This window comes from Blennius ocellaris (genome assembly GCF_963422515.1).
Source record: "Blennius ocellaris genome assembly, chromosome: 18".
NCBI classification, from domain to species: Eukaryota; Metazoa; Chordata; class Actinopteri; order Blenniiformes; family Blenniidae; genus Blennius; species Blennius ocellaris.
The window spans coordinates 10,347,383-10,366,980 of record NC_137667.1 but is presented as its reverse complement, the minus strand read 5'-3'; the positions used below and the strand labels follow the sequence as shown (position 1 = coordinate 10,366,980).

Sequence of the window (19,598 nt, the reverse complement as noted above, 5' to 3'; positions counted from 1 at the left end):
TCATGCTTCCCCAAATTGTTCATTTCTATGAAACTTATAACACTCTTAGCATGCGCAAAGTGTTTATTTGTTCCATATTGCACAATCTACGGTTCAGGAAGACCAACTGACGCCAAAGTCATAAACATTTTCTGGCCCTGGGACCAACTGTTGAGGCTCGCTGCTGCAGACGATAAGCTGCACAGGATGGCAAGACTGGTCTTATCAAGGCTGACCAAACCAGACGAGTTCTGCTATCACTGGACACACTGGTCGAGGAAGAACTCATCTCCTTATCTTCCCCCTCTGCTGGGGGAGTAGCACTGCTACCAGCTCCACTGTACATTCACTTCAGGTGATGCCCTCTGGACTCCGCTAATTGACTGCAGTAAAACAAGAGGCCCTCGGATTTGTTTGACTCCTATGTGCAGTGAAAAGTGTCTTTTTTGGCATGCAGACAAGGTGACAGAAATTCTCTCCAAAGTGTTTATTTTAAAAGAAACAAGTGTGTTATCACATGGAAGGGTAGCTGATTTGAACACAATAGCTGTGCGTGTCACATTGTGGCAATAGGAAATCTAATGTTGAAGTTAGAACGGATTATTTCATGAGCCAAAATGAAAACAGCCTCTGCTTTGAGTGCAGATTGGAAACTCATGACAGGCTTGTAAAGCAAAGCAACAACCAAATGTTTTTTTTTTTTTTTTTGTTTTTTTAAAGATCGAGACTTTATGAACCACACGTGCCTGCAGATCCATCTGTGCGTCTTAAACATGGACCGCATGAGAAGAACTCACACCAACACGACCTCATTTGAACCTGGAACCCACTGTGGAGGAGGACGTGTGTGGTTGACCCCTGAGAAGAGGCCCGCGAAGCCTCATGTCGGGAGGAAGAGGTGGCTGTTCTTTTCTTTGTTTTAATGAGAAGTGAGAGCGTGAAGAAAAGCAGTGTCCTCGTGGTCACTGAAGGCTGTTTCAGTCTTCTCCGGAGGCCTTTTTGTTGTTGATATTTCTGATGTTTCTTCTGTGTTTTGTCCATTGCTTTTTCCCTAATATTTAATACAAACAGAAAACATTTGGTGTAAACTGTGAATATTCCCAGGCCATCATGATTTAGGACAACTAAATTATTATTAGAATATTAGAAGCCCATATGTCAGCAGGTGTGGTCTTACATTGTAGATGTTTCTTGGCTCAGCTTTTGGAAACCATTTTTAATTTTCCTCCCGACGTTTGCCAAATCCACCCCGTCACGTTTGTTCTCCTTCCTCTCTCCGAGTTTACATCTCACATGCAGTCAAAGGGCACCTGCCCCTGTAGCTAGTGTGTGTCCAAATAGTTGGTCTGCCAAAGCAAATTTCCTCTTTAATTCCTGTTAATTAGCGATTTACTAAAAAGAAAAAGCCTAAAAATATTATCTAAGAATTCTTCAATTCTTCAATTGTAGGCTCATTGGACTAAGTTGAGAACACAAACATAGATCTTAATTATGCTTTATTAAGACGAACACACAAGCCAGAGCACATGGGTATCATTTAGACAATCTTATTTATGCATTTGCAGGTGGCCGGACACCAGGAGTCCACTTGCGCATTGTTGCAGCCATGCTGCTTCTTCAGCTCGGGGCAGTTACTGTACTGATCGATGTATGGGCAGGGATTAGCTGAGAGAGAAACAAAAGGAAAAGATAGTGTGACACAGACTGAATCCCATCTCTAAAGCTCTACAGCAGTTCTATTGTACAACTGATGCAATACAAGCTCATAACTTCAGTGATTCTCACTAGATTACTAATTTCATATTAATAATCAGGTACACTTTCATAAAAACCCCAAAATTAACCCTGAAGCTCACAACTGTTTATGATGCAACTGCTTTTAAATAAACATCTAAAACATATATTTAAAAAAATGCACAATAATGGGGACAAAAAACCCAAAGAGAGCTCTCCACTCAAAAAGGTATTTGTGTACTGATTGATTACTTTTTGAACTATAATTGAAGTGGGCCAGAGTATAAATATTTCATATCATGAGTCAGAGAAAAGAATCAAGGACTATAGCTAAAGTTTATCATTACCAAGATGCTGCACTGCACAGTTGATATAAAGAAAATGTGTTTAATATAATTGGGTTTGCATTTTATTTCAATTGGATTTCTGGAAAAGTTTTGCAGTCAGCTGATCATAAATTTCCATTCAATCCTAATCTTTTCTTAACTCAAAATTCTTTAATCAACCAAATTTGCAATATTTTTTTCATGACAATACTAGTGGTGTTTATTGCAGAACATCTTCTATGTTTGTATATTTAACGCTTTTTCTTGATTAACATGATCTAAATGCTTATCAACTTTATTGCGTTTTTCATGATTTTGTGTTTATTAGTAATTAAATGTTAATTAAATTAAATTAAATGACCCAATATCTTTTCAACGGAGCTAAACCAAACTGATTATCTCATTACTCTTCCTCTCAGGTATACCAATGCAGCCATTAATTTGTATTCTATTCAGGTCAACTCAAGTCTTTCACTATCATTGACAGACTACAGACAATATACAGATTACTGGATTACAGTCCCGACACTTTTACTCACTGCACAGCTTGTTGTCGCAGTCATTGGGACAGTCAGCGCAGGGGGTTCCTGACTTGTAGGGATGACTGTACTGGAGGTTTCCACTGCAATGTAGGCCAGACCATCAAATATTAAACATAACAGCAAACACTCATACTGGATATGATCCTAAACATGTCACAAATATCCTCAGAGAAGGTAAAGTGAATTTAAATTACTATTTAATAGACACTCAGCATTATAATTGTGCTTTTCTGCTCATTAAACATAATACAATTGGATGCACTTTGTTTTTCCATCTTGAAATAATTGCAGGACAGTCACAAGGTACCTCAAATGAAAATGTTGGCATTATCATTATCATCTTTAAACAGAATAACATGTCGAGTATTCGTCATGGTTTGAGATGTAGACAATTCAGGGATGTGGAAAATACGCCCCAAAAAACAAAACACGTTGCTACATAAGGCATACAAATTTGTGTTAATTCATTAAGTGTCCACAAAATTTCCAAATTAATGGAGGAGGCATTTGGATGCATTGTACTCACGGAGGGCAGTAGTGGCAAACATAGAAGTACTTGAAGAAAGAGTTGGGACAGAAGGCCATGGCACAGCCAATCTGGTGAGATCTGTGCCAAACAACCTATGCAGAGAAACACAAAATGTCTCAGACATGGACTTGTTATCAAATAAAAATAACATTCATGGATCTGGAAGCCATAAAACTGGTGTCTCCTTGTGGTTGGAGTACTTGGTCACAATTTGTCCCCCTGGTAGTGAAAGACAAATTTTCATGCCACTCAATATGATGACAGTTAACCAATCCTGATGTTAACCATCTGTGATTGTGACTGCACCTGTGTAAAGTGGCCGACCACTTCTCCGTTGATAGATCCCACGCCGTATTGCCAATTCTTCACCTCATTGTACCAGGCCTGGATGGCATTGCTCCAGGAGTTCTTGAAGCTGGCCATGTAAAGATTCTCTCCACAGACACCACCTGAGGTTGAAGGGAAGCAGAAGAAGAGACTAGCAAGTTTTACCCCCAAAATATGAATGAATGTTTTACCATGATAACAGATTTTGGGGTTTTTAAGTGACGTGCTCTGTCCTTGTGAAATGAAGCTAAACCACGTCTGCTGATTTCCTCAAGCCAAAAAACCTGTTTAATGTTAAAAATGACACAAACACAATTTCTGAAGTTATGTAGTATAATTATGAATATACTTTAAAAAAAAAAGTGTTGTATTAAGTTTCATAAGAATCTTAGATTTTTTTCCATACAGATTTTGTAGCTGTTTTGAGCCGTTCTTGCCATGTGGCCTCTTCAATCCTTTTCACGTTTTCTTGTGGTTCAAGCTTTTTCATCCATTTCAGTTTGACCTTTTCTAACAGTTTTAAACAATGTACCTGTTTTTCTGTTTTCAGTTTCAGATGTTTCAAGCAATTTCCACCATTAAGATTATTTTCTTTTTCAGCTTTTTCATATATATCAGCAATTTTAGCTGTTTTTGCCATTTCAGCTATTTCAGGAGATAAAACTGCTTCTGGAATTGAGCCTGGTGTACAAATTAAATTAAAATCTAATAATAATGTTTATTTGAAGAAGAATTTCGCAAAAGGTTCAGGGAGCTACTACAGAGGGACTCAAGAGCCACATGTGGCTGCAGAGAGCAGGGTGGCAGTCCTCTGATCAAGACTGGCAGCTACCTTCTCAGAGGGTCAATTCTTCAATGGAAGTTTCAAGACTATGTGCCTCTTTAAGTTGTTCTACCATAGTGTACATGTACTAGAGAAACTACACTGCAAAAGGAAAAAAACAAAACAAAAAACAATCGGTTCATGTTCATTTTGCATGAGAAATCTATTCTAATGTCAGCATAATGTTATATTAGCACAGTGTGCCAATTAGAAATAGCAATTACATTTATTTGGAAACTGCATCACTCAGTGAGGTAATATTGTCCTCTATGTGATTATTTCAATTTCAAAACAATGAATGTATTACACAGTATTTTCACACAAAGCCAAATTCAGGTCAATAATTACCATATGTCTTAATTTAATGAATAACACATTTTATTATTTCAACTTTTTTATTTCAAGTTAAAGTCTTTACAATTTAAGATTGAAAATCTTTCATTCAGGTTCATTAAGAAAAAATAGTATTTTTGAATGCAATGTCTCTTTAGTCACAGGATTAACTTGCATGTAATACGCCAACTGTTCTATCCTAGTATATCGTTTTTTTGGGGGGGGTTTCTATATGAAGATATGAGCTGTAGTAAGAGTGCCCTCCAAGCAAAATGTGCTTTCCTTTTATTAAAACAACGTTGCACAAGTATTGGAATGTATGGGTTATTTCTTATGCAGTTTTTTGGAGGTGAATTAACCTCACCTAGAAATGTGGATTCTGGAATATAATATTCAAATGCTTCAAACTTGTCAAGGAAAAAAAAAAACCCAACATATGAGCGGGAACTTACTGCTGCTCTGTCTGCTGCTTTCTGGGCTGTGTCTCATGGAGCAGGTGTTGGCCCAGCTCTGAGCGTTGGCTGCAGCCTTACTGTCCCAGTTCTGTGGGGTTCCGAGGACAAAGCGCCCATTAAATTGGCACATGTAGATGATTACAGTATGTACACTGAATAACATTAAAGTACTGGATGCTCCTCATAACCCAACAAGGCTAATTAACATCCATGGTCAAAATATAACATTTTTGTGCATTGAAGCACACTGTGCTCCTGAAATGACATATTACAAATTCTTGGTTGTCAAAACAACAAGTTTTACCATTTTCAACATGTTGCTGGCAGTGGGGTTGACGGACCTCCTCAGGCTATTGTGTTTGTTCACAATTTCGTCCTGCTCAGTGGTGGAGGTCGGGACGGTGGCTATATGAAGACAATTTAAAAACAACCAACAAATAGTGTGAGTGAGTGAATAACAACCTGCGTGAAGATGGATATATGAATAACAGATTCAAACACTCACCATCCATCCGGTTTCGATTTCATTGAAAAGTGAAAATGACAGATTATTGTAAAAAAAAAAAAAAAATTTCTTGCAATAATTAGAAGAGCTATTGTATTCTATACTTGCCTCCAATGACTCCCGAGCGGCCAAAGTGCCAGGCACGGCAAAGGCAGCCGCCAGGCCCAAAGCGAACAGTAAAGAGAAAGTGTCCATGGTCGTGAACAAGTCAAAAATAACTGTCTGTCTTTATTGGCTGCAAGTCAGGTTTATATACACAGAATCACACAGACATGTGACAACTAAACACACAAATTCAAGGAAATCTTTCAGTGAACAGGAAACGTAGCTGTGAAACACTTTTGCAACTGTGAAATTTCCCTGGTGTTTAGCTTTGTACTGTAAAACTATTAGGTAATTTAAGAACAGAATGTTTGCAATACCAAAACAAACGTGGCTTTGAAATCAAATGTTGACACTGATTATTCATTGGTACAGTTTAGTATTATTCTAAATAAGTACCTGCCTTAGGAGATAGCAATTTCTTCACTTCCCCAATCCTTTGATATCTCAAGGAAAACATTTTGTAACCTCTCTGCTGAGATTATGCAACATGCAAACTGCATTTTGTTGGGGGCAAAATCTCACAAGTAGTAGGCTTTATTATCATGTAAACTGACTAAATGTGTGCAGTTGAACCCCAAACAACCCAACCGTTGTTAAGCATTAGTCTTTTCGGTATGCAAAATTGCCAGTGACAACATTTTCTGATTCCTCCTTGTGAAATTAGTGGACTGCTTTTTTCCCTGTAGTTATTTTTATAAAGTAAAAAAAAACACACACAAAAAAAACAGGATCCATAGAAACATGTGAAAAATTGAAAAAAATCACCCATTTAATGCATTTTAAAATAATTTCCAACCATCCTTAGCAGTTGCTACAGCAACAGAATTTTTTCAGGCTTGATTACATCAGCAGAAATGATAAGTGGTGGGAAAGTTGTTTTTTTCTCTCATTCACAATAAGACGAGATAAGATGTGAGAAAGGTTGTTTTTTTACCCAGTATGAAACAGCTGCCTGCTCACATGAACCATTGATGAGATGTGTGAAGCAATCAGCTGAATTCTGTTCCCTTCCAACAGGATTGATTATTTGAAACAAGTACTGGACTGGTTGAGGTCTTACCTGCCAGACAGAACCATGACCGCAAACATGTCCGGTTCAGAGTTCTCCTCTGCTTTCCTTTTATGTGGAGTTCCACAGGGCTCAATCTTCGGGCCCCTGCTTTTCTCTTTTTATTTACTTCCTCTATTCAAAGAAAGTATGGTCTCTCCATTCATTGTTATGCTGACGACAGCCACATTTATGTACCTCTGAAACTGAAGGACGCCTACTCTGTTACACCATCATTTGAATGTCTAAATGACGTTAAATCCTCCTGGATGGCCCTAATTGTCACTGGATCCAAGACCCACAGTCACCAACCTGAGCTTTAAGATGGACCGTGATTCTAAGCTGACTCATTAATTGTCAATGTATTGGGGTCCAGCATTTTTCATCTGAGGGAGCAAGCAAAACTGATGTCCATTCTTTATGGAGAGCAGTATGAGGCAGTAATCCATGCCTTCATCACATTTCTGCTGGATTACTGTATGTTACGACCCGGCTCTGCTAAGAGAAGGATGTAGCTGTAGGAAGCAACAATAACCAGGTATGTTTGGGTGAAGTGAGGGTTTCATTGGTTCTAAGGTGTAGAATAATCAATCAGAACCCCAAAGACACAATAATACAGAGGGCCAAACAAGTAATGCCCAAAAACTATACAATGTTTGAGCTAATATAACAAAAAGGCAGCTTCTTCACTAGAAGGCCGTGAACGGAAACAGGAAGCTTCTTCGCTAAAAGGCCGTTAACGGAAACCGGAAGCTTCTTCGCTAGAATGAACACAAATTTACTTAACAAAGGATCAGCAAACTGGAAACAAACAAAACAAAACAGTTGGTACTCTCAAACTGTTTTTAACGATGGACACTGTTGATCAAGGTTTATCTTACACACGGATATCGAAATGCGAGAGTGGAGCAGAGTTCAAAACAATTACACAGCAGTCCAAAACACACACCAAGGTTCAGAGGGCAGACTGAAGAGACACTTCCTGCTGTTTCGTGTTTTAAAATTGTTCTTCTTATGTACAGCACTTTGTTTCAACTATGGTTGTGTGACACCGCTTTATGGATAAAAAATGATGTGGTATATTTTGAACCATATGACAAAACAAATCCTGAACACATTTTGCTTTTTCAGCCAGTTCACAAGGGATTGTAAGATTTAACTTGTTTTTTTAACAGTTACCAGTTGACCAGTTATTTACCTTCATTCAATTGCAAATAATAATAATGGGAAGAAAACAAAGAAGAAGAAGAAGAAGAAGAATTAGATTTTTTAAATGACTTTATTTGCAGAGAATACACAGTATAGAAGTCAATAAATAACCATAAAGAAGAAATTGTATCAACTGAACTGAGACTGTTAGCTTATTTTCTAAATTCTATACGATACAAAAAGGTGCTGGGGGAGGCGGCCATGTTGCTTCTTTGTTTTTATGTGGTCTAGGAAATAACATTTTCAACTAGCTATATCCATTATGGGTTCAATCAGACAATGTGACTCATTCATGTGAAACCTTGAATTTCAAAAATGTTATTGTCATAACCAAATGGGGCACGTTTTTCTCCAAAAGTGTTGTAAAAATGTTTAATGCTATTTCTCTGGTCTCTCGAATTTTCGTTGAGAGATCATCATCCAACTGTCTGTTTAATCATCTCAGATGGGCTGTTTATACATTGCAAGCATTATTTATTTATATGAGAGAATTGGTCAAATTGACTGAGGGTTGAACTATGAGAGCTATATATAAATGTGATATTGTTGCGTGTGTTCTGGGGCAGTTGGCCGTATGCATCTGTAAATATGCAGGTTTTAATAATGGATAGGACAAGTTTGTACAGTATGTACAGTTCGTTGATCTGCTCCCCTCCTGCGATGAACACTTGTAGGTACAAGCCCCCGCGGCGCATGCGCAGAGCGCTCCGTCTGTTCAATGACGCTCACGCAGACATCATCATCATCTTCTTCATCATCATCTTCAGCAGCAGGTTGAAGTGAGGGTCCTCGTCCACCAGGAGGAGGAATCTGCTGTTTTATTTATCTCTGCTCGCTGCACCTCTCCTCCTTTCTCTCAGTCTTTTTTTTTTTTTCAAATATAATATTATTATTATCATTTATTGCCTCGCTGCCGCCGCTGCTGCTGCGGTGTCACACATCCAGCACGGAGGGAGGAGAAGCCATAAGATGAAGAAACGCTATGTGGACGCGAACAGGCTCCGGAAAATGAAAAAGCTGAAAATCACCGAGAAGCTGTCTGAGAGGTAGATGGAGCCCGGAGCCGTGTCGCCCCTGGCGGCCGTCGCCGCCGCCGCCGCCGCCGCTTTTGTTGTGGTCGCGCGTCTTTGTGTGGATTTCAGCCGTCGTCATGTCTGTCTGCTCACCTGTCTGCCTTTTTCCATCCCCAACATCACTCCACATCTCCGTTTGTCCTCGCATCATTTCCATGCGGCGCACCAGTGTGCAGGTTTAATAAAAAGCCTCACTGCGGCTGGAACAAGGAGGCGGGGAGCGCAGGCAGAGGATGTTGCGCCGAGTTACTTCAGCCTACATTGTTTACAGAGACACGCATTTATTCGCAGTTGTGCAAGTTGATGTTGGTCTCTCGTCTCCTAAAGCCGCTTTTTCCCCCTTCTCCAATACCTGCTGGATTATGTACATATATTCTGTTAAACCTTTTTCAAACTGTTTGCTTTTATTTGCGCGCAAATAAAGAGGCTCATTTTGCACAAAAGACTAATGTGGCGAGGAAAAACAGTCATAGATGAAAAAATAAACCACGTTGTGATCTTTTGCAAACAAAATATAATCATTATTTATAAACAGGTGTAAAGTGATAAGATTTCCTCAATTTGCAGATTGCCACGTCTATTAAATTATTGCTCTTTGTGTGCCCCCTCCCGTCCTTTCGTGAGTAACAATGTGCACGTTTGACTGATACTGGGAATATTTGACGGAAAAATAAGCTCTATTTGAATTAGAACCACTCCTATTTTAACTTTTATGACGCATTTAAGATGCTATTTTGAGTCCTCCGCCCATCTCCTCACCGTTAAATATGACATAATGCTTTTTTTGTGTGATGACTTCATTACAAATATGGCAATTTTCTTTTGAACTGCAATGCAAATCGTTAAAAAGAAAACTCTTACAGTACTATCAAAAGGCAAATATGAACTTGCATGCATAATTTAAGATCACTGTCTGCCCCATTCCATACCTCTAAATAAGATCTTTTTTTAAAAATATTTAATTCATTTGTATTTTGTTTATTTATAAATTGCATGTCGGGTTATAATAATTGAAATTGAAATGTCTTCAGTTTGCTTTTTTATCAGTAACATTTAAAAAGGAAGGCAGGTTTGAACTTGCAGACGGATGCTGCTGTGCTCCCTCTCTCCTCCAGATGAAATATTGCCATGGTTACCAAACAAAGAAGGGGTGATGTGATAGCAGCCTATGGATGAGCAGAACAAAGGAGGAAACCACAGCTCTTGTTTGGCTTGTGGTCGCCTCATAAAATGAACGAGGGAGACAGTCATTGTTCTTGTAGTGCCTCCACATGAAAGGACGGACTGCATTATTTTATGTTTTAAGACACAGCTGCATAATTATTGCTTTGGCTGATTGGGTGATTTCCTGCATTGCATTTTGGGGGTGTTTTAGCATTTGATGGTTTGACTTAGTGCATCTGAAATGCCTTTATTCACGAGGAGGAGAGCAGATTCTCTTGCACGTGGTGGAATACACCCACTTCCTTGTGTTTGTCATAACAAAGAGGGTGGGTTTTGTTTTACAGTGCTTACACCTTCCTGAAGTTTATGGTGATGTGGACGCTGGTGCTGCTGGCGGACTTCATCCTTGAATTCAGACTGGAGTACTTGTGGCCGTGCTGGCTCTTCTTCGGGAGCGTGTACACCACTTTCCACTGCCACGGGCTGGTGAGGACTCCTGCCATGTGATTTCATATCCTGTGCAGTAGTGGCCATCATTATTAATGATAATCTAGTCTGAGTTAATCTGAGGTGACAGATGACATTTACCACACAGAGAATATTGTTTCCCTGCTTTAAATTAAAATCAATGCCATTACTGAAATGTGTTATTTCTTTTGTTTTCAGGTTATTTGTGTTGTTTTTGTTTGTGCTGCCTTCACTCTGGACATTTTTTGTCTAATTTTTGTTCCTTTGCACTGGCTGTTCTTTGTGGCAAGCACCTATGTACTATTCAACTACATTTGGCATACAGGTGAGTAAATAGTTTATTCTTTTCAGGCCTTATTCATGATTAAAATACACCCCTGCTGGTAATAGATTTGCTGCCTTTCTAAGAATTAAATTTGAATAAGTTTGACATTCTGAATTTCTCTTCAGAAAAGGGCATCTGTATATCGACGGTGTCCCTGTGGATCCTGCTGGTGTACACCGAGGCTTCGCTACGACTCAAAGACCTTAAAACTTCTCACGCCAACCTGTCTCATCTTTTCGCTGCACACTGGTCTGTATAATTAATGCCAATGCACTTTTTTGCTGTTTCTGTACTTTGAAATAAGCTCATAACTAACGTCAAATTCTGGTGTTTTATATGACATACCAAGTTGTGTAAATACTGTATATCATTTGCAGGAAATAAGCTTTATACTCTTAACAGCCTTTTTCCGCCTCTGTATTTGCTCTCAGTATTGGATACCCTGTAGTTTATCTGGGGTTTGATGCCACCTGCTACTTCACCAACATCTTCAAGCTGCGCATACAGAAAGCCGTGCAGAGTGAGAACGACTTCCACATGCACCTCCTCCAGCACTCGCTCCCACCAGGCCTGCAGGTTTACCCCAAGACGGGCACAGATGGCAGCAGCAGTAAGTCTCTGCACCTACGCCATCCATTCCTTTGCATTTCCATGTTTGGTTTATAGATGTTATTCTGGTTATTTGCTGACTTGTTATGTAATTGGCTTTTAGTTCTTAGTGTTTGATTACTTCAGGCAAACTAATTGGTGAAGAACTGAGGTTGTTAGAGCAACATATGTGGGACATTACAATCAGTTGGCTTTGCTTCTTAACCTCCGGGGATCCATTTGTTGACTCTCGTAAACCAGATAAAGCTGTTCTTTTTGGTGTGTGATGTCGTGGTGAAGGTGTTTCTCTTAGGCATCATTTCAAACCACTGCAGAGTTGATGAGACATTTGTTAGCATTAATGCTACTCTGCATAATCCTAACAGGCGATACTGGGTTACCCCAGTGAGCTAGTATGTTGCTCATGATTCGTTCATTTGTCTCTGATGTACTGAAGTCTTAATTTCTTCAATTCCCCCAAAAAACCCAAATTGCAATATCTATATATATATGCTATATCTACTTGGTTCATTATATGGGTTTGGGTTATTCTTGATTTACTCTATTTGTGTATGTTGCAGCTGTACGTCAGAGGACTCATAAGATGTGGGTTAATGGACTCATGATTCCTGATTCAGTGTGAAAATTGAAATCAATAAACAAAGGGATTCAGAAACTTAGCATCCAGTCTGTCACAACAATGTGATTCAGAGTAAAGTTCCGGTTATAATTCCAAAACGTCCAATGAAGCTGCTGTTTTTCAATCTTTATATAAGTATAAACAAAATACTTACAAGATATAGACAAAACTGTAAAATAGCATTATGAGTCATTTAAAATTGTATGTGCTGTAAGGGTAACGTTAAATCAGTGTTTATGCCTACATGTCATTCTTTGCACACATATCTTGAAAACAATGTTTAGGTCTTGGAAGCTGCCCCTGAGTTTACAGCTGTGAATCCCAAAGTCAGAGGTTTCACTTAAATTCATGGTGCTCATAAGTGACAGATTTAAAAACGTGGAGTTGAAATCACAGCAGCAGAGGCCACAATACCACAATGTTTCGACTTTAATCCGTGACATGAGTCGAGCTGAAGAAGAACAGATTCCTACATTTTCTACTCCCCATGACTTTGGAGTTATTTCTTTCAAAGGCTTTCTGTAGAGCCACACAAGACATTACACTAATGTTTTCACAGGCTTGAAAGCACTTTGAGCAATGAGTAATCTGACCTTAATGTGTAAAATCAGTTGGAGTGCACACTTAACACCAGAGAGGGTCAGCAGCAGAAAAGAGTCAAGACAAATCAGTCTTGTTCACGTTCCGTTATGAATCTTTTTTTAAATATTATTATTAAGTTCTGAAAACATAAATGCAAAGAAAATAGTTTCACCACTATTTTCAAAAGAGTGAAAACTGTATGCTTTGTTTTTTGATCAACCACACCATCAATATTAAGGTTTTTGATTCCGTGCAGGCTCCAAATGGAAGACCAAACCTGAGTCCAGTCAGTATCAGTGTCAGAACGGCACGGTGGTGGCTCACGATGAGGCGCACACTGTGGACTGCCTCCAGATCCGCGGTGAGGACAGAGCGGCGGAGAAGGGGCCTCAGGAGGTGAAGCCTGCAGAATCCAGCCGGCGGCTGCCATCGTTGTCTAAACCCGCCGTGGCAGAGTCCAAAGATCCCCCTCAGAGTGGGGCAGGGGGACCAGAGGCACCTGCAGCCCCAGAAAGTCTACCTCAAGATGAACACGGAGGCAAAGCCGTGCGGTCAGCCAAGAGCTCGTCGCCGAAAGCCCGAAGGAGCAGCACAAACACTCCCTCACCCCCCGCGGGAAGGACTGAGAAGAAGCAGAGATCCAGCTCGAAAACAATCAGCCCCAACAGGGACGCAGCAGACAAAAGCGCCACAGCAGCTCAGAACTACCACACTGACCAGATAAGCAAGTAAGTTACAATCAACGCCTGGGTCAGATTTACGCACGCAAAGGTGCGCAAAGCTAACAAGTCCTGCCCGCTCCGACAGGCTCGAGCAGGAGTTGAGAAAGCTGAAGGGCGAGCTGCAGACGAGCCGGCAAAGCGAGCAGGAGCTCCGAAGCCACATCTGCAATCTGACCAACAGTGAGAGGAGCCTGAGACCAGAGGTTTCACTGCTTCGACAGTCCAACATGCTGCTGCAGAGCAAGTGAGTCGTCCGCCATAGCCACCGGGCAGAGCTCACCGCCTGCTGCTGCCGTGAGAGGTTTCACACATCACATCAATCTATAAATAACATGGAGGGAGGATTATACTGTAAATAAAAACGCATTGGGCATGCAAAGTGGTCAGACTCTTACTGAACACGTTTTTAAATATTGATAGTTTTTCATTATGCAACGGGCCCTTTTTTCCTTCTTTGTGAAGCACTTGAGCAGCTTTGTTAGAGAAAATCAAAAAAAAAAAAAGATAGAAGACAACATCAAGAATTCAGATTTAAGAAGCTGTAGCTAAAAAAGCTAAATCAAATGGCTGATTGTTCAATCGATTGATTAGTGAATAGCCCAGGTAAAATTCTGATTAATCACGTAAAAACGGATAGAGACGAGGCGATTTAATCTTTAAGCATCAGCTTATTTTTCAATCTGCACTGATGTTGATTTACAAAGATCGGTTGTTTCATTTCCTCGTGGAATCATATATGAGGAGCATTTTACTTACATTGACTTTTTTTTTTCAGCAAAAACCAATTAGCACACTGATCACTTTAAGTAATAGTTTTCTCAGTTACTTAGCTCCTTCAGACACTCTCTGCACATCAAAGCCACATCCAGAGGCCAGAGGCTTTAAATCGTGTTCAAGATGAACATGTTATGGAGTTCTGATCAGCATCACTAGCTTTGATAAGATATGCTCCACTTTCTGCAGGAAGGTGCTCTTTAACATTTTATGTCTGCGTCTGAAGCTGGCAGCTCTATTTGCGCCTCGCTGCCGCCGATCTTCTAAAATCGTTTCAATGATGTCGCCTCTTCAGGATTCTGTGCCTGACTAAGAACAAACATAGGGACAAGCAGACAAGCGCGATGCTGGAGAAGAAGACCAGAGCAGAGGCAGAGGCCAGACTGGCTGCAGAGAAGCAGTTGGCAGAGCTTCAGGCTCAGAAACTGGAGGAGGCGGCGTGCACAGCAAGAAGTCTGACAAACAGGTAAATCACACCTGCCCGACCTCCACATCACCTGTTAGTGAAGTGATTAAGTGCCAGAAACCCGCATTTGCATATCGCTGAGCATTATTAAATTCTGCTTGTGTATAGCTAATATTTTAAGAAACGCTATAACTTATCCTAGATTTCCTTTTGTTTTGACCGTTAGTGGAGGGGATCCACATCACTCTCAATTCTGTTTGCGTAGTATGAAGTAAAGGGACATCAGACATCAGTTAATCACAGCGAGCTTTGCTCCACCGCAAAGTAACAATGCTAAATGCCCGCCACCTTTTTGAAAGTGATGGGGAAAGATTAGGAGATACACCAATATAGGGACAACAGATGGAAATGGGCATTTTTGCTATAATCTGGCATATTTACACTGTTTTACAGATGTTCATTAATATGCACTGTCCCTATCAAATAAACTAATAAATAAATAAATATGACCTCATCTTTAAAACCACATGATGTTGTCATGCATTTTGGATTTTGCGCTTACAATTAAAAAAATAAAGATATAGCTTCTTCTAATGTGAGCTGTGCAAGTGCCAGTTGGTGGACTTTGTTACCTTTGGTATGAATAAATGACTGAATGAAAAACAAACATAACAACAAACAAAAAAATAACTGAAATATTCAAAAACTAGGTGGAAGTGAAACATATACACCAGCACTTTTTCTTTTTTACTGACGTAAATCCTTTGCAGAAATTCTTATTTAGAAATTAAATGATTAAACATAAGTGTAAATTTATGCTGTCTGAACTTTGACAACTACATTTTCAACGAGTAATCTGTACATCTTTACTTCCTATTTCAAATCAGCTTTAGTATTTACTTTTTTTTTGCACAATTGTGTTATTTGATATATATAGTTAAGAAAATAACTTGCACAATAACACAGACAAGGCAATTCCTTTGTTTGTCAGGTCTGTGTTTCATGCAGTGATAATGAAACAGATGATAATGATTTAAAAAAACAACAACTGGTGGTCACGCAGGTGAAAATAAAATAAATAACACTAATGACAATGTTTTTCTATTTTCCATCCAGCTTTAATTCCTCAGCTTGAAGAGCACAAACAGCACTTCTGACTTTCATAGAGTTTGTTTTGTTGAGGATGATCAAACAGTACTTTTCATCACTTTTTGACACAAGCATCTGTAGTTCGGAGTCAGTGATTCATGTGTGTGTTTTTACCATCTCTTTAGCTACACAGATATGAGAGTGATATTGATCTTATCCAATTCTTTGCAAGAAAGCAGGCAGGCTACACACTGTTCGTTTGCTGCTCGCTTTCCATTATCACTCACTGTTGTTTATCTTCTAACAATTGTTTAAGAACAAAGAGACAGTGCCATGTTTCTTTCTGTGTAAATTGGTCTGCATTCCCGATGAAATCTCCTCTTTATGCTTACAACTGTCGTTTTCTCCATTTCCCACACCAGGCAGGAACACTGTGAAACCCAAATGTTAAGGAAAAGAGTTAAAGATCTAGAAACAGAGTACAAACAACTACAGCTGGAGTGTCAAGTGAAAGAGAGTCGTGTGGTAGATCTAGAGAGTGATGTTGAGGTATCGTTTTAATCTATTTGGGAATGAATTTTGTGAGTTTAATGTCTGTGAGTCTTGAGTGGTGCAAGTTCTTGGTCGTCCTAAGTTTTGTCTTGATAGTTGTTGCCGTTTGTTTTTCACATTTTCTTTAAATTTTGTTTTTGTGTCTGTTCAAGTACCTTTTGTTGTAAAAACAAACAAACAAAACAACAACAACAAAGAAATGAATTGTTTTTATGACAGACTTTTACCATGTTTGTGATGTTTTCCTTTGGCCTGAAGTCCACATAGTGCACTCTGCCATCACATCAGTATGCCGTATTATTGTTTGGTTGTGTGTGTGTTGTTGTACTGTGTGGTATTTGGTTTCATTTTAGTGACACACTCTCCATGAAGCATGCTGCTAGTGATGCCAGGTCTTTCATCAAAACATTGCATTACTTTTTAAAGGTCTTTTGGGTCCTGAGCCCCTTTCACAAATTGTGAGAGATGATAAAAAATGTATGTTAACACAGAAAGACTCATCTTTCAGAATAATATCCCTCTTTTTATGTGAAGGTTTTATGTGTTCTGAGTGGCTAACCCATTCATCATCAATGTGTGTGTGCTCTCTCTCTCTCTCTCTGGTGCTTTGGTTCCCTAAGTGAATCCTCAAAAAAGTAAAACCCATGATAGTGAATAAAACTCAAGTACCAACTTTAAATCTTTCAAAAGACACTTGGGAAACCGAAGCACTGACCCCCTGAGGTGGTCACAGCAGGGGGTCGCAATTGATGTTTTTGTGCTTGGTCTAACTGCCGATATGTTTCTGGGATTCAGGCTTTGGGAAAGTACCGCTGCGTGGAGAAAGAGACAGACATGCTGCTGTCCACTCTGTCGGCCATGCAGGAGAAGGCTCAACATCTGGAGTACAATCTGAGCGCCGAGACTCGAATCAAACTGGACCTGTTCTCCGCACTGGGAGACGCCCGCAGGCAGCTGGAAATCGCCCAAGGTTTGTGCAATATTCTCAAAATCCTTTTGTTCAATCTTCTTGAACAACATTAGGAGTTTTGCTCTCGTGAAAGAAGAACTAAGTGTTCCGTTTGTTTCATGTCCCAGTAATTCAGAAGAAAAACACACACAAAAACTGGCAGCAGATTAAACGTTCAAATTTTTGAGTCAAAACCAAGGAACATAAGGAGGTTTTAGGAGAAACTCTGCATCCAACAGCACCACTGTGTGGCCAACAAGCAAACACTCGTCACTTGTGCAGAAATACAGACATTTGTGGGAATGGAATACAAAACTTGTTGTGTTTGGCTCAGAGGGGGACTCAGGCTCATCTTTATTCCAACCCCCCCTCAATCCTAAATGTCTAAAATAACAAAGTCCTTGTGATAACAGGAGATAGTAACTGGGAGGCAGCACACAGGCACAGATAGGACGACACTAGAGAACTACCCACATTGATGAGCCAACAACCAGAATACACAGAAGACGCCCAATATATACCCTCGGCTGTCACCAGGTGACGACATTCACACACTCAGGAACAGGTGAAAGATATCAAGGCAGGGAACAGCAATCAGACACAAGGAAGGTAAGTCAAAAATATTGATTCGAGTAAGACGCTTAATCTTCTACATTGCTTTGGAATTACTTTACTTTGCATTAGAATCACAATCTTAAATATGCAAAAAAAAAGAATTTCTATCATCATTGTAATCAATAATCTTGATTTTGGGACTCCCAGTCTACAACGACTAATGACTGGAATGATGTACTAACTGGAGAGTGTACTCTCATAATATAAATTGGCCTTTATTTGTGGTATTTGCATGCTCTCCCTGATGATGCATGGGTTTTCACCCACTGTCAAGTAATGTATATATTTGAACCTGATCGGTAACTCTCACATCATTTTTTTTAAACTTTTGTCCTTACAGTAGAAAATAAAAGTTCCCTGCAAATGAACACGTTAACTACAGACACTCAAAACTTTCCTGAAGTATATTATCAAAGTTATGTTATTTTCCTTTTTTATTATTATTCTTATTATTATTTTGGATTCACTCTTTTCATTGCTTTGCGGCAGATGTTTTTAGAGCAGCGATTTTACAAATTGAATCCAAAGTCGAGACTTAACGTGTATTTGGAGGACAAAGTGCTAAATTTATGTTTTCACATCCTGTTATCATTTTTATCCACCTGGTTGATGAAGCTTTCCTGCAGCGACAGACTTATATAACTCATTAACCATTACGCGGTTGCAGCCAAATGAAGATGACGCATCCAAGAAATGTTGGCTCCCATTAGCCAGCTTGTGCTGTGTCTGTGTTTTTAAGCAGGAAAAACATGTCAAAGTATTTTCAGTTTGAAAATAACAAACTCATGAGTGTATTTTCATGCCAGTATTTTTAGTTTGAGTTACTTCTGCTCTGCTTTTTAGCCCACAGCAGACGTATGAATTCAGGAACTTATCAAATAGTAACTCAGATATAGAAGAAGGTGTAGGATCAAAAAAAGCTTTCAGACATTGTGTGCATGTGTCGTATGAGTGGTTTAGAATACACACAGTAGCTGTAGGGATATGGGTGCGAAATATATGAGCTGTTCATAATTCTGTGTTTATGTATCTACTGCATATAAATATGTTTTTAAAACAAAAATGTTGTGATTTTATATCTGGAATACATTCTAAAAGAAATTGCCATGAGGCTTATAGAGAAAGCAGACAATAAAGGCACAAAGAGACCGGAGAAGAACATGCAAACTGCAGAACAGGAATCAATGTGGAACCTGGTTTGATCTGTCGTCTGTGTGGCCCACAGATAAAGTCATGAAGCAGGACCGGGAAATAAGTGAGATGAAGCAGAAGATCGCGGAGGTGATGGCCGTCAGCCCCGGCGTGTCCTACATGGCTCCTCGGCCTCAGGTGCCTCAGTATCTCACCAAGTTACTCAACTCCGAGCGCTACATGCTGAATCCAAGAGCGCTGATGTACCAGTGTTTGAAGAAATGAAAGGAAGGCGTCCAGCTCCGACACATCCTCTGGCCTCCTCGTCAGACCGCGGAGGTTCATTACAGAGCTAAACAACTTTGTGAAGTTGTCTTACTTCCAGCCATGAATGGAACCAGAGGGAGCCTCCACCAGTCGAAATGCCTTTTTGCTGCACCGACGGTGCTAACTCCATATTATTCTGTGTGTTTCCTGTTTCCTCCCACGTGAAGGGTCAAAGAGCTTCTCTCCCAGATGAGGTATCTCCAATATGCAGCGCTGCCGAAGACGCCATTCTTATGTAAATGCAAGCCTATCGTCATGAAACACAGGATCAGGAGTCA

General features: G+C 39.7%; 2 protein-coding genes across 2 annotated transcripts; one reads left to right on the top strand and one right to left on the bottom strand.

The window, feature by feature from the left end:
• Positions 1-1,516: 1,516 nt before the first annotated feature.
• Positions 1,517-5,748, bottom strand: LOC308143289 (cysteine-rich venom protein-like; the record flags this gene model as incomplete). Its single annotated transcript, XM_080514028.1, has 7 exons — positions 1,517-1,644; positions 2,579-2,661; positions 3,108-3,202; positions 3,417-3,559; positions 5,046-5,136; positions 5,353-5,453; positions 5,658-5,748. 7 exons carry the CDS (start codon positions 5,746-5,748, stop codon positions 1,517-1,519), a joined length of 732 nt encoding a protein of 243 aa, XP_080370154.1.
• Positions 5,749-8,869: 3,121 nt separating this feature from the next.
• LOC308143409 (macoilin-1) lies at positions 8,870-19,278 on the top strand (the record flags this gene model as incomplete). The annotated part of the gene is made up of 11 exons (XM_080514200.1): positions 8,870-8,961; positions 10,497-10,638; positions 10,819-10,945; positions 11,071-11,194; positions 11,377-11,555; positions 13,012-13,483; positions 13,563-13,721; positions 14,547-14,717; positions 16,169-16,295; positions 17,094-17,268; positions 19,088-19,278. The coding sequence occupies exons 1-11, from the start codon at positions 8,885-8,887 to the stop codon at positions 19,276-19,278; spliced, it is 1,944 nt and encodes a 647-aa protein (XP_080370326.1). The 5' UTR covers positions 8,870-8,884.
• Positions 19,279-19,598: the final 320 nt, after the last annotated feature.